Below are 13,774 nucleotides of genomic sequence, written 5' to 3'. Positions count from 1 at the left end.
TGTTTCCATTTGTTAGGACAGTTTTCCATACAAGTCTTTAATGAAACTTTGTTAACTCTGCATGCTGAAAACAGTCCAGTTTCTTTGAGTCTTAAGTAAGCGCAATAGAGCCTTTGGCCATCTTTTAAAATTATAAACCTCAAGATAACAGCTAATTAACATATTATTCTATCTTTTGATTTTATTTAAGACTGCAAAAAAAGTTAATTTCATTTTCGAACTGTGTTTCTCAAGTGTTGTTTAACAAGCTGGTTAATTTTAGTACAGAATTACAGAATGAGGGAGGGAAAATAAGGCTATGTGGAAGCTAGTAAACATTAACCAGACATTGACGTAATGCACGAAAGTTTTGAAATTGTCTTATTATTAATATAATTCTTAGTTTCCATTCTTGTAATGAAGGCTCCAAAATAAAGTTCACAAGTAACTAGTTACAGGTTAAATCTACATTATTATAAATAAATAAATTAATAGCATACTGGAATATACACTGAAAGGTAATAAAGTATGGAATACCAGTCCAAACTTGAGGAGTATTGGTAGAAATAGGTATAACGGGTGTCAATGGTCAGAATTTTAAGCACATTTTATAAACATCTCATGCTTGTTCACTATCCACTTTTACACTTTCATTTGTAGGCTCTTCAACTAGACGATCATTTGCCTGGTTCTCAGATTCTTCTCTATCTTCGATCAGGCTTGGTTCTGATTGGCCGTTGCTTGTTTCTTCAAATTCCGATTGGCTGTTAGAAGATGCAGCTTGTGCCTCAGAGTCATCTATATAAATAATGTCTTCTGGGTTGGGAGCTTTTGGCAAAAACTCTTCATTAGGAAGAATTTTTTTGAAGACTTCTCTGGCCTGCAAATAACAAAATACACATTAGAAATGGTGCTATTCTAGAGATTTTTGTAAACATATAATGCTCCCTATTTGTATTTCCTTTAAATGACTCGGGGGGGGGGGGGGGGGCAACACAGTATCTTATCAGGCAGTTAATATCATAGTCTCTTTGGATGGTATGCACAGATAAATGACGCCTTTAAAAGAACATGAGTGTATAGCTGATTATGTCATTTTCAGTTATGCTGTCATTTTATTTTTTTGCTGGACATATGCTTTGTACAATTTCTTTTTTTTGAAAGTTAATTCAGTCAGAATGTCAGTCGTGAGCATAAATCTTCCTACTGTATCTTTCGGATCTTTTCATTCCATGATAATGGATTTGTCTTGTTCAGAAATGTTAAAGTCAAAAAACAAACAATTTAAGGGTTGTTTGCATACTGCTAATGAGTTAGTCTCTGCCACTGTACTGTTCTTAGCAGGAAATTTGTCATTATAGACATCAAAAGAGCCACCTCCCTCCCTCAAGCATGTTTTAACCCCCCAGGCCATTCTTGAAATAGCTAATATATAATTTCCAAATGTTCTAACAAAGTTTCATGATAAAATGGTAAAATTGCGAGTTCTAGAGTGTTCAAAAGGTTACATAAGTCATTTAATGGACTGGAACCATTTTCAAACAATGTCGAGATATAATTGGATTTTTTTAAGCAAGGTTAATGATGAATAGCAAAGAATATGACATCTAGATTGTTCACAAAATGTCTGTATGGCTATAGGAGGTTTTTGTGTGACGTCACAAGAGGGGATTTCCATTACTGTATCAGAGTAAAGGTCGTTGGAAGACTTAATACTTACAATTTCACAAAACAAAACTATAAATACCCGTATTCTTTTTTAAGTAAGACTTTAAAAACTGATATTTCAAAAATTATAAAACATATAATAATTTGAATATTATTATAAGTGGTGTGGATGCGATAGTGTTATTTTATTTTTGATGTTATTTTTTTGTGATAAATTATTTTATTAGCTTCCGAAAACAACCGGTGTGTAGTTGATTCGTTAAAAATTGTTTGAGTTACATGGTTTACAGTAATGATGGTGTAGTTTTTCGGCAAATGAAGTTGCACTCCTTGTTTCTATTATAGCATATATACAAAAAAAATACAGGATTCCCTCCTGTGCTTAGCCCCAGGCCACTATGTTTTTAAAAGGAACCAAGTTGGAACTTAGCCCAGATATCATTGGCACAAATCGCCCCCTTGACAAAATGATCTGAGCAAGTTAAAAAAAAAATTGTGCAAAATAGCCATGTTCATCTGAGGACCAAAACCATCTTCTGACTTAGCCAATATATGATTAGAACATGGTAAATGTAAACGCACAACACAAAGTTGCGCTTAGGTCAGCTAAAAATAGCGGAGGGGGGGGGGGAATTAATTATGTTGGGTTTTATAAAAGGAAATATTATGAGCGACACAAATCCAGTCTAGGGGGAAAGTTTCGTCCCTTATATGACACATTGACTGTGGGACTGCACAGGCTAATCTGGGACAACACTTTACACGCATGCAATAAGTCCAGTTATCCCAAAACAAGTCTGATATAGGGTATATTTCTAACACAAGAAGCCTGTCATGTTACCTCACTGACGGGTCTGTCGATATCAATCTCGGCTCCAGGCCCAGACATCAAGAACACATTCTCCGGTACACACGCACTGGGCGACACTTGTGACATGTCTGTCTGGGTGAAGAACAATGACCACAGGATCCTTGGCTTAGTCTCATTGCAATCTTCTGGAAATATGTGCATGGAAAACAATCTAGCAGTTGTTGTTTAGTTTTCAGAGATGTCATACAGTAATAGTACATTACTCTAATTATGGTTGAAATATTGTACATTAAACTTAATGCTGCTAGGTTAGCCTAAATGAATTGTTTATTTATTGCTCATTCAACCTATATTATTCATGATCAACACTGTCATAAAACTGAAATGTAAACAAATTATTTCTTCAAATCACAGTGATTTCATTCTATAAACAGTTCAGATTTCTGACATTCAGGCTCAGATCAAGTTTCACTTTCTTCAATGTTAAACCTAGACCACTAATACTATAGCTTAAGATTAAAATGATAAATACCCCCCCCCCCCCCAAGCCATGGTCAGTATTAATCATATAACTACATTGGAATATGGACAAAAAAACAAAACAAAATTGCTCAGACAATAAATTAATTTAATAAATATCAAATATCAAAGCAATCAAGTTTGAATGTTATAAATATAGTGTGATAGTACTTTCTTTGACAAGTTTAAGTTCGCCATGGCGTAATGGATATGGTGTCTGTAAAGCGTTCGGGAGGCAACAGGTTTGATCCCCACTTGGGGAGCCTTCTCTAGATCTTCACCAAAGACACCAAGTACATGTACTGGTTTTAACCCAGGAAACGGACTCGAGAGTGTTTCTGTTATCTTGAGGCTTTCAATGCAATCCAGCTAAAATAAATAGGTTTAAACTATGGACAGCATGACAGAGAGACAGATGCAGTCAATCCTATGCACAAGTCATGGGCTCATTGCTATGTATCTGTGTATCAATACATACAATACAAACGGGCCCTGCTCTGTGGATAAGGGGTGCGTAAATTAGAAGTAAAAGCCAAATGACCTGTGCTAAACTGTGGTTCCAGTTAAATATGCTTACAACACAAGAATTTGCTAACTGACCTTTGCTAAATAGAGTATCGACTGCATACTGCAAATCATCCTTGGGACTGACAGATTTTTTGCCCATCCGGGTTAAGTGGTAGACATCTGGAACAAAATCTTTGATTTATCATCAATGACGAAATTTATTGAAAAAAGACATAATTAAATATTATCTGTGCTTTAGAATGGAAGAGTAAAATTCATAACTAGGCTGAGAAAAACATTTAAAAATTATGCATTTGTTGCAGCGGGTATCCAGGGAGGCAACTCTGCATCTATGTATGTACATTGACTTACACAGTCCAGGTGGAGCAGCCATGCTAGAGGGAGGCAACTCTGCATCTTTGTATATAGATTGACTTACACAGTCCAGGTGGAGCAGCCATGCTAGAGGGAGGCAACTCTGCATCTTTGTATGTAGATTGACTTACACAGTCCAGGTGAAACAGCAATGCTAGAGGGAGGCAACTCTGCATCCATATATTTAGATTGACTTACACAGTCCACGTGGCGCAGCCATGCTAGAGGGAGGCAACTCTGCATCTTTGTATGTAGATTGACTTACACAGTCCAGGTGGAGCAGCCATGCAAGTGGGAGGCAACTCTGCATCTTTGTATGAAGATTGACTTACACAGTCCAGGTGGAACAGCCATGCTAGAGGGAGGCAACTCTGCATCTTTGTATGTAGATTGGCTTACACAGTCCAGGTGGAACAGCCATGCTAGAGGGAGGCAACTCTGCATCTATGTATGTAGATTGACTTACACAGTCCAGGTGGAGCAGCCATGCTAGAGGGAGGCAACTCTGCATCTATGTATGTAGATCTACTTACACCGTCCAGGTGTAGCAGCCATGCTAGAGGGAGGCAACTCTGCATCTATGTATGTAGAGTGACTTATACAGTCCAGATGGAACAGCCATGCTAGAGGGAGGCAACTCTGCATCTATGTATGTAGATTGACTTACACAGTCCAGGTGGTGCAGCCATGCTCGACGGAGGCAATTCTAGGACATTAATAGGTCTGTCTCCATCGTCTGGGCAGGGTAGACACATCATAGACAGCTGCTGGAAGTATCAATAATGCAGCAGAAGACAGAAGAGAAGTTTTTACACTTTTTTATCACACTGCAATTTCAATGCTTATTGTTAAATGTTCACTACAAAGAGGTTAATGACCAAGCCAGGGAAAGTATTTACATATTCAACAGATGTATCATTAAAGTTCACTACAAAGAGGTAAATGACCAAGCCAGGGAAAGTATTTTCATATTCAACAGATGTATCATTTAGAAGTGATTTACAGGGTTTTCTTTCATAGTTTGTTTTTACAATAAAGATATAAAATGACAGGAAACATAAAATACAAGGTAATTGTTGAATTATTATCATTTTATTTGCTACCCGAAAAATGTAACAAACTCAATTAGGCTTGTGGTTTAGGAAAGGTAAACTTGAATAAATTATCTTACTTTAAAGTAAACAAGAGGGCCAAGATGGCCCTAGTTCGCTCACCTGAGAGGAGTCGGTTCATTCAATCTTTACCTAATGTCAAACATGACCTAGATATTGACCAGACAAACATCCTGGTCAAGTTTCATCATTATTGAACCAAAACTCTGGCGTAGGGAGTGTTTTTGTTTTTGTAAGATTTGAAATGGTGACCTATATTTTGAGTTGACCCCCCAAACATCGAACTTTGTTTACAAGGATTTTGTATAATATAATGAAAATTTTAACAATATAAGGGCAATAATTATGGCATTAATTATGTGATTTTGCTCATCATCAAACTTGACTGAGATCTTTCAGCAACTTTGATAAAGAATGCTTGAGAAATTAGAACGCCAAAATGTTTACAAACCAAATGTGGACGGACGGACAGCGGACAAAGACCAATCCTAAAACCTCACCTGAGCAATCAGGTGAGCCTAAAAGTGTGTTTCACCGATCTGAGCTGTTTTCCAACTTGTCCAAGAAATCAATAAAACCAATGTATTGACTAAGTTTCACAATGATTAGGCAAAAAATGTGACTTCTATAGTGTTCGATCACAAGGTTTCTCTCTATATAGTCACATAAGGAAAACTGCCCCACCCCTCTGGCAGCCATGTTTATTGACCCATCGGGACCATTTGCAAAGTCATCTGAGATATATATAAAACAAATCTATTCACCAAGTTTCATGATGATTGGGCAAACAATGTGACTTCTAGAGTGTTAACAAGCTTTTTTTTACTATATAAATATAAGAAAACTGCCCCCCCCCCCCCCGGCAGTCATGTTATTCAACTGACCGGAACCATTTTCCAACTCAACTCTCGTATCTCGTATCAAGGAAACAAATGTTCTGACCAAATTTCATGAAAATTGGGCAAAAAATGTGACTTCTAGAGTGTTCACATGTTTTCACTATATACATATAGAGAAAAATGCCCCGCCCACTGGCGGCCATGTTTTTACACCGATCTGGACATATCAATAAAACCAATGTTTTGATTAACTTTCATGATGATTGGGCAAAAATTGTGACTTCTAGAGTGTTTACAAGGTTTCTCTATAGCCATATAAGGGAAAACTGCCCCGCCCACTGGCGGCCATGTTTTTCAATGGACCGGAACCACTTTTGAACTCAACCAACATATCATTAACACAGACATATAGACAAAGTGACATGAAGATTGGGCATCAAATGTGACTTCTACAGTGTTAACAAGCTTTTTCTTTTTTTTTGACCTAGTGACCTAGTTTTTGACCCAACATGACCCAGTTTCAAACTCAATCGAGATTTCATTGGGACAAATCATGAAGATCGGACAATAAATGTGGCCTCTAGAGTGTTTACAAACAAATGTGGAGGGAAGGACGACGGACAAAGACCAGTCACAAAAGCTCACATGAGCAATCAGGTGAGCTAAAAACAAGAGCTGTCACCAAAGGATGACATATGCCCCTTATAAACGCTTTGATAGAAATTATAGCATTTTTTTAAACCTAAACACAGATTTCAAAAACCTAAACGCGGACCCTAAGTTTAAGGTCAAGGTCACAGGGGTCAAAATTTGTGTACGTATGGAAAGGCCTTGTCCTTATAAACAAGCATACCAAATATGAAGGATATATCTCAAGGGACATAAAAGTTAAGAGCATTTTTCGAAACCTAAACGCAGATTTCGAAACCTAAACACGGACCCTAACTTCAAGGTAAAGGTCACAGGGGTAAAAAATTGTGTGCGTATGGAAAGGCCTTGTCCATATACACATGCATACCAAATATGAAGGTTATATCTCAAGGGACATAGAAGTTATGAGCATTTTTCGAAACCTAAACGCAGATTTCGAAACCTAAACGCGGACCCTAAGTTCAAGGTCAAGGTCACAGGGGTAAAAAATGTGTGCGTAAGGAAAGGCCTTGTCCATATACACATGCATACCGAATATGAAATTTATATCTCAAGGGACATAGAAGTTATGAGCATTTTTCAAAACCTAAACGCAGATTTTGAAACCTAAACACGGACCCTATTTCAAGGTCAAGGTCACAGGGGTAAAAGTTTTTATGCGAATGGAAAGGCCTTGTCCATATACACATGCATACCAAATATGAAGGTTATATCTCAAGGAACATTGAAGTTATGAGCATTTTTCGAAACCTAAACGCAGATTTCGAAACCTTAATGCGGACCTTAAGTTCAAGGTCAAGGTCACAGGGGTAAAATTTTTTTTTGCATATGAAGGTAATATCTCAAGGGACATAGAAGTTATGAGCATTTTTCGAAACCTAAACGCAGATTTTGAAACCCTAAGTTAAAGGTCAAGGGCTAAAAAAATGTGTGCGTATGTTTTTCAACAGACTGGAACCATTTTCAAACTTAACTCACATATCTAGGAAACAAAAGTTCTGACAAAATTTCATGAAAATTGGGCCAAAAATGTGACTTCTAGAGTGTTGACATGTTTTCACTATATACATATAGAGAAAAATGCCCCGCTCACTGGCGGCCATGTTGTCACCGATCTGGACCATTTTTGAACTCGTCCGAGAAATCAATAAAACCAATGTTTTGACCAACTTTCATGATGATTGGGCAAAAATTGTGACTTCCAGAGTGTTAACAAGGTTTCTCTATAGCCAAATAAGAAAAACTGCCCCACCCACTGGCGGCCATGTTTTTCAACGGACCGGAACCACTTTTGAACTCAATCAACATATCATTAAGAGAAACATTTTGACAAAGTTACATGAAGATTGGGTATGAAATGTGACTTCTACAGTGTTTTTTCTTTTTTTTGACCTTGTGGCCTAGTTTTTGACCCGGCACGACCCAGTTTTGAACTCGACCGAGATTTCATTGGGACGAAGCTTCTGACCAAGTTTCATGAAGATCGGACAATAAATGTGGCCTCTTGAGTGTTTACGAACAAATGTTAACGGACTGACAGACGTACGACGGACAAAGACCGGCCACAAAAGCTCACCTGAGCAATCAGGTGAGCTTAAAAGTAATTATTTATAATAGAAACTCAAACCTCTTGTTGGCCAGTAGTTAGCAATGATTTTTCTGTCAACAGCACTCCACGGGATACAGATCTATAAAAATTCACAGTTCAGCAATATAAATAAACCTTATATTGAAGGCATTCAACTAGTGTTTTGATGTTATAATCATTAAAAAAAAACATTCTATTAAGTATCCCTTTAGTACTGAAGACAAAGCATTGGTATAATTAGTTTATTGGTATCATTAACAAATATGTGTCACAAGTTGATGAAGGCAGGATAATTTATGTAGAGCAAATAACAGACCAGCTACAGTTGGCTAAAGGCTATGGCCAGTCAGTTTGTCTACCAAGGTATCTATACAAACAAGAAATGTTGCTTAAACATGTATACCTCATCTTGCAGCCAAATATTAATCGCCCCTGTGAACATGTCAAGTTGACCTAAAAAAAGTCCCCCCCCCAAGAAACCGTCCCACTACATGTTTGTAATTTGCAAGATCATGGCCTGCTTAAGATATCATGTGGAATAGTCTTGGTACTTACCAACCAAACAAACAAAATATTGAACAACGGACACAGGGGTGCGAATCCCAATGCTTGGAACAGGGGGGACCATTATGATGAAGCTAAAAAACTCTTACATTAAAGCTATGATATAGTTACAAATATGTAAACCGGAGCTTTGAATTTAATGTATTCTGTCTACCCTCATTTAAACTTGTTCATAACATTTTGATAGATGACTGACACCAACTCCATTTTTTCTGCATATGTGCTATTCAAATTAACATAGAAAATAAATTTATTGGGAGCTTATTTATTGTTGAATGTTTTATTACATGTATATCTGTTCGCATGCATGTAATTTCTTGGCATATGAAACTTGGCACATTTTTGTCAAAATGATGCTACTTTATGACAGAGATGTACTTACCGAATAGCATTGCACATATTTTTATTGATATTTTAACATTAACATAGGACAAAGGTACTTTATAATTAGTAATTCTGTGAACAAAAGTACGAATCAAGTGAGTACCCACACAAGCCTTTTGTCTCCAGATATAGACAGAAACTGGTCTGGAGCATAACTTGATGACATTATGAGCCACCTGTAGAGAGAAAGTAACGGTTTTAAGATAAAAGTAAATTGTATCAGAGCATTTGTACGCAAATATTAACTAAAACTTGTGGAAATTTGAACTTATTTTACACAAATATAAATAGTGCATAAGCATTCAGTGTGTATATAATACTGTGATCTAATAGATCACAATTTCTTCGAGGATCTCAGTCAATTTAATGTAAAAGATCATTTATAAGCAGCGTCATGCAAACACGGGTCTTATGTCATATGTGCCAGTATAGCTCCAGGCCAGCTGTGCATTTGCATTTACGCAGTCTGGTTAGGAGCTAAATCCTGTCACATGCCTTTAAATCAGCCTGATAACCAGGTAACCTAATATCCCAAAAGATATTAGGCTAGATGACTACGTGACCTCGAATATCCGTCAGTTGCTCTCCGCGCATGCGCACGCCTGTACTATTTTCTATTAATAAAATATACTTGTTTTCAATTAAAAAAAAAAAATACATGTAAAGCACTGTTTGTTTAAACATTATTATTTTAACAGCATAATTTCGTCTTTGTGTATTGAATTTATAACGATTGACTTGCTTTCTGTGTTGTTTAACAAGATGGAAGCTAGCTTAAGCGTTTTGCATGACGTAACGTAACAATGTTTTTGTTCGCGCGTGTTTTTTCCCATATTAAATATTTAAACACAAAATACTCGAAAACTAGATATTTTAGAAACATTTCAACGAATGTGACAGGATAAATAGAATAATAGGTTGGTGACGTGGATGGAGAATGGTTATCTGGGTCGTCGGAGGATCTTATCAGGTTCGCCTTCGGCTCACCCGATAACTTCCCCCGACTTGCCAGATAACCATTCTCCATCCACGTCACCAACCTATTATTCTCTATCTCTGTCCACTAATGTGACCATGAACCACTAGTCCGGAGCAACACAGGCTGCATGAGGCATAATAACCATTCTCTTATGACTCACCTCATATATCATGATATGTGAGGAAAAAGCATGTCAATACATTTTAATCTAGTAAAATAATTTTACAGAAGTGTTAAAGTGTATTATCAGAAGTATTGAAGTGTACATAAGAGTTCTTACAGCAACAATTTCCATATAGTAAATTAAAATATTCCACCTACTTGCACTTTATCTTCTTTCCTTCTGTAGTCACAATCCCAGTGCATCTAAAAGTTAAAATTAATAATAAAATGTGTATTGTTTATATGTTGTTCTTTGCTATTTTTATATTTTATTCTTTATTTTTCTTACATTTATTTCAGTCTAACAATTTTGACAAAATGTCTACATGTAGTTCATTGCTATACAAACTATACTGAATAATAAATAGTATAATATAGACACATTTTCTTTTTATAAAGATAAACCAGCAAAACACCTTCCAATTGAAAAAAACATGTGCTTTGTTTGGACATTCAAAGATTCCTTATGTAAGGATTTCATAATGAGACTGCTACCTTCACCACAATGGTGACAGAATGATAAATAAGCCAAAGTGATGTCACAATATTTGAAGGATTTGAAATTATTTTGTACATAAAAAAAACAGAATCATACAATGTACACATGTGTAGATATAGGGCGGTAAATATTTTGTGTAAACTTTTCATCCACACATTTATAATTGAGCCTTTCCCTGGAAAAACAGGGCTTAATTCATTAGAAACAAGCAAAATACAGTTTGTTTATGGATAGGTGCAAAGCCCTTGATATATGATATACATGTTATCCTAAAAAAATATTTAAGTGAAGGGTAATTGTGTTTATGCATTACAATTCTCCTTATTGATATCTATACATCCATGAAGTTTCATATTGAAATCTTGTAGCATATCTGAGCTATAGACCTGAAAAATTACACAATACACAATACAAAAGCAACAAAAGGCAATAACTCTTATTTAAGAAAGAATTGGGTAATGGTTCATGTGCATTGCACCTCTCCTCATTGATATCTATACACCCATATACATAATACAGCCATGCAAAGTTTTGTGACAGACAGCCAGACAGACAAACTGACGGACGGACAAAGGGACCGACAAGCCCAATTCTATATCCCTCCCCCTTTGAGCTGGAATAAAAAGTATTGTCCAAGCTAATCTGGGACACCACTATCCACCTAGACTGGGCTGTGGTTTAGAAGAGACTTTTTTTAATGAACAATTCCATAAAACCTAAATGTGTTGTCCCTGATAAGCCAGTGCGGACAGATGCATAAAAACCCTATTACCAATCTCAGAGTGTTTCCAGTGCCCTACCTATTGGTCTCATCCACAGTGATGGCAGATGCTGTGGTCCGCAGACAATACACTCCACCAAACACAGCGCACATCCTGCCAATCGAACAAGGCATACAACACCAAAAGTATAACCAATAATTATTAAAATTAAGAAATGGTTTTGAATTCCATTTATCTTAAATTCAAAGGTAAGGTGTTACACACAAAGAAGCCAAATTTCACTGCCCACAACAAAGTCTAGCTTAATAAAGCTTAACAAAGAAAAAAACAACCCAAAATGAAAACAAATTATTCAGAACCACAAAATTAAAGCGGTATCAATTTACCAGTCATTAATGCATTTTTAAATTTCCTTTATATATATTTTTATTAATATTGTAATTTCAGCGAAAAAATATATTACTCATTGACAAACACATGTGCATAGAAGTCTAAATAGGTTTTATGTCCGACAACAGTATCCTAATAATCATAAATATTTGTTGATCGGTTGTTTCCGAGTTATTAACGTGTTTTAAAAGTCAGACATGGCCACTACCTGCAGAAGCTCTGAGGCATTTCTCCACTGCCGTACAGTGACCACAGAAATGGAGTGTTACCATAGCGACCAAGACTCTTCAGGAACTTCTTCATCTGCAGCAGACCCTGTAATACAAGCAGATATGTAACAGACTGAGACATGGGTGCCATCATATCAGGAGTGGTAATGAACTTGAATATGATCTGGATCACAACATGTATTGGGTCGTGCTAAAATGGTGCTGGAAGGAAAGACGGACCAGTCAAGAAATATTTCCTGATAATCACCTCTTAAATTTTAAGAATTTCTTTCTGTCTAACTTCCTAACTTCGCCGATTTAAATTGAACTCTTTGACCTTTTTTTACACATTGTTCGTGTTTCTCTAATTTTAATAAACGTGTACATTATATATAAAATAAATTGCGATCAATAGAGGCAAGGTAACTCTTCTAACTACAAGTCAACTCTTTCTATCTCCCTTGGCAAACCGTATTGGTGTGTTTTTTTCTGTCGCATAAAAAAAGCTGCACCCCCTATTTATAAATTTACCATGATTATAATCAAAATAACAACAACTATGTTTAATGATGTTTTATTTCATTAAAAGACTCAAATAATACTCCAAATCATGGCAGTGTATTTTTATGAATTACGGTATAGATGGAATATTATCGACGTTTCTTTTTGTCATGTGGTATGTAAAAGGCTTTGACTAATCTATTTTCAAAGATGTATTAATGCTATACCCATAAAGGCTGTACTATAAATGTTTTTGGTCATAGTCTTTGTTAAAAAAACGCAAGTTTTTCTCTCTTTTACAGTTTTTTGGCTTGTTGTTTTTCAAATGATGCCTTTTTCCAATAGATTTTATTAAAATATAGATAATGCACAAGTATCAGTTGTTGTTTTTACTCGAAAAGACAATATAAATTAGAGATCATACATAAATATCAATGAAACAATATATCCTAAAAACATTTTTACAACAAAAGCACAAAAACGTAACAGATTTATATAAACATGTACATTATACTTTTAACTATAATGCGCATACTGTACTACTGTCGCCAATCACATACTAGATCTGTACTGTTCAGTAATTTTTAGCATAGGTGCGTTGCGTTTACGCACCTATGCTTATGGTATATACCACATTTCAAAAATCCACATCGATTGGTTGCCCTTTATGAAGCCTTACCTGATCAAAAATCAGACGAAATATCTATTTAATTTAGTATATGGTCATTCTTACAAATTTTTTTTGGAAACGTTTTTCTAACGTTTTCTTCCAAGAATATTGCTGACACCGTTTTAGTGAATTTTTCTAAGACCGTTTTATGTCAAAAAATCTTCTTATAACCTAAAACAAATTTCGTTCGTAAAACAATTCTATCTGCACTATAAATCTCAATCTCCTACGCAGTGGCCTCCCTTATACTAGAAGTTACTGACCGGGCGAAGCAAGGGAAGTAACTGCTGTGAGGAGTTTCTATAAAAATCTGCATTCAGAAATCTGTATTCAGAACTCAATCTGTTGTGCAGGTCTGCATCTAACGCTTACCACAAGTTTTACGACAAATTCTTGACGCAGACGAATAGGGTAGCGTCTATTTTCATTTGTGAAAACAATAGTTCGATACAGATCTGTCCGTGCTTAAATTTTGAAAGGCTTGGGTAATTATTTTTCATAAGCGTTTCTAACACTGATGTAAATGGAAAGATTATCTATTTAAATAGTCGGTAATTGTTTGAAATTATTGATTTGAGAAATTCGCGGATGGCGATATCGAACTACATTATACCACGTGACGCCATTCTTCCCTGTATCTTGCAC

The 13,774-nt window shown here is 36.0% G+C and overlaps 1 protein-coding gene across 8 annotated transcripts in view; it reads right to left on the bottom strand.

Annotated features, from left to right (window-relative positions):
- Positions 1-346: 346 nt before the first annotated feature.
- LOC127874383 (rab proteins geranylgeranyltransferase component A-like) overlaps positions 347-13,774 on the bottom strand; it is a 32,947-nt gene continuing 19,519 nt past the window's right edge. For 2 of the 8 annotated variants that reach the window (XM_052418672.1, XM_052418669.1), the window contains exons 9-17: positions 11,958-12,064; positions 11,438-11,512; positions 10,298-10,342; positions 9,111-9,173; positions 8,089-8,149; positions 4,527-4,626; positions 3,578-3,664; positions 2,489-2,643; positions 347-859 (exon numbers count right to left, since the gene is read on the bottom strand). In XM_052418672.1, coding sequence (XP_052274632.1) covers positions 599-859; positions 2,489-2,643; positions 3,578-3,664; positions 4,527-4,626; positions 8,089-8,149; positions 9,111-9,173; positions 10,298-10,342; positions 11,438-11,512; positions 11,958-12,064 — 954 coding nt within the window. In that variant the 3' untranslated portion in view covers positions 347-598. Of the gene's footprint in view, positions 860-2,488; positions 2,644-3,577; positions 3,665-4,526; positions 4,627-8,088; positions 8,150-9,104; positions 9,174-10,297; positions 10,343-11,437; positions 11,513-11,957; positions 12,065-13,774 lie in introns of all 8 variants that reach the window. The other 6 variants (XM_052418665.1, XM_052418666.1, XM_052418671.1 and 3 more) reach the window with 4 other exon arrangements.

The sequence above is a fragment of the Dreissena polymorpha genome, chromosome 3 (assembly GCF_020536995.1).
Source record: "Dreissena polymorpha isolate Duluth1 chromosome 3, UMN_Dpol_1.0, whole genome shotgun sequence".
Classification (NCBI taxonomy): domain Eukaryota; kingdom Metazoa; phylum Mollusca; class Bivalvia; order Myida; family Dreissenidae; genus Dreissena; species Dreissena polymorpha.
Note: the sequence above shows the minus strand (reverse complement) of the source record. Positions and strands in the feature narration are given on the sequence as shown.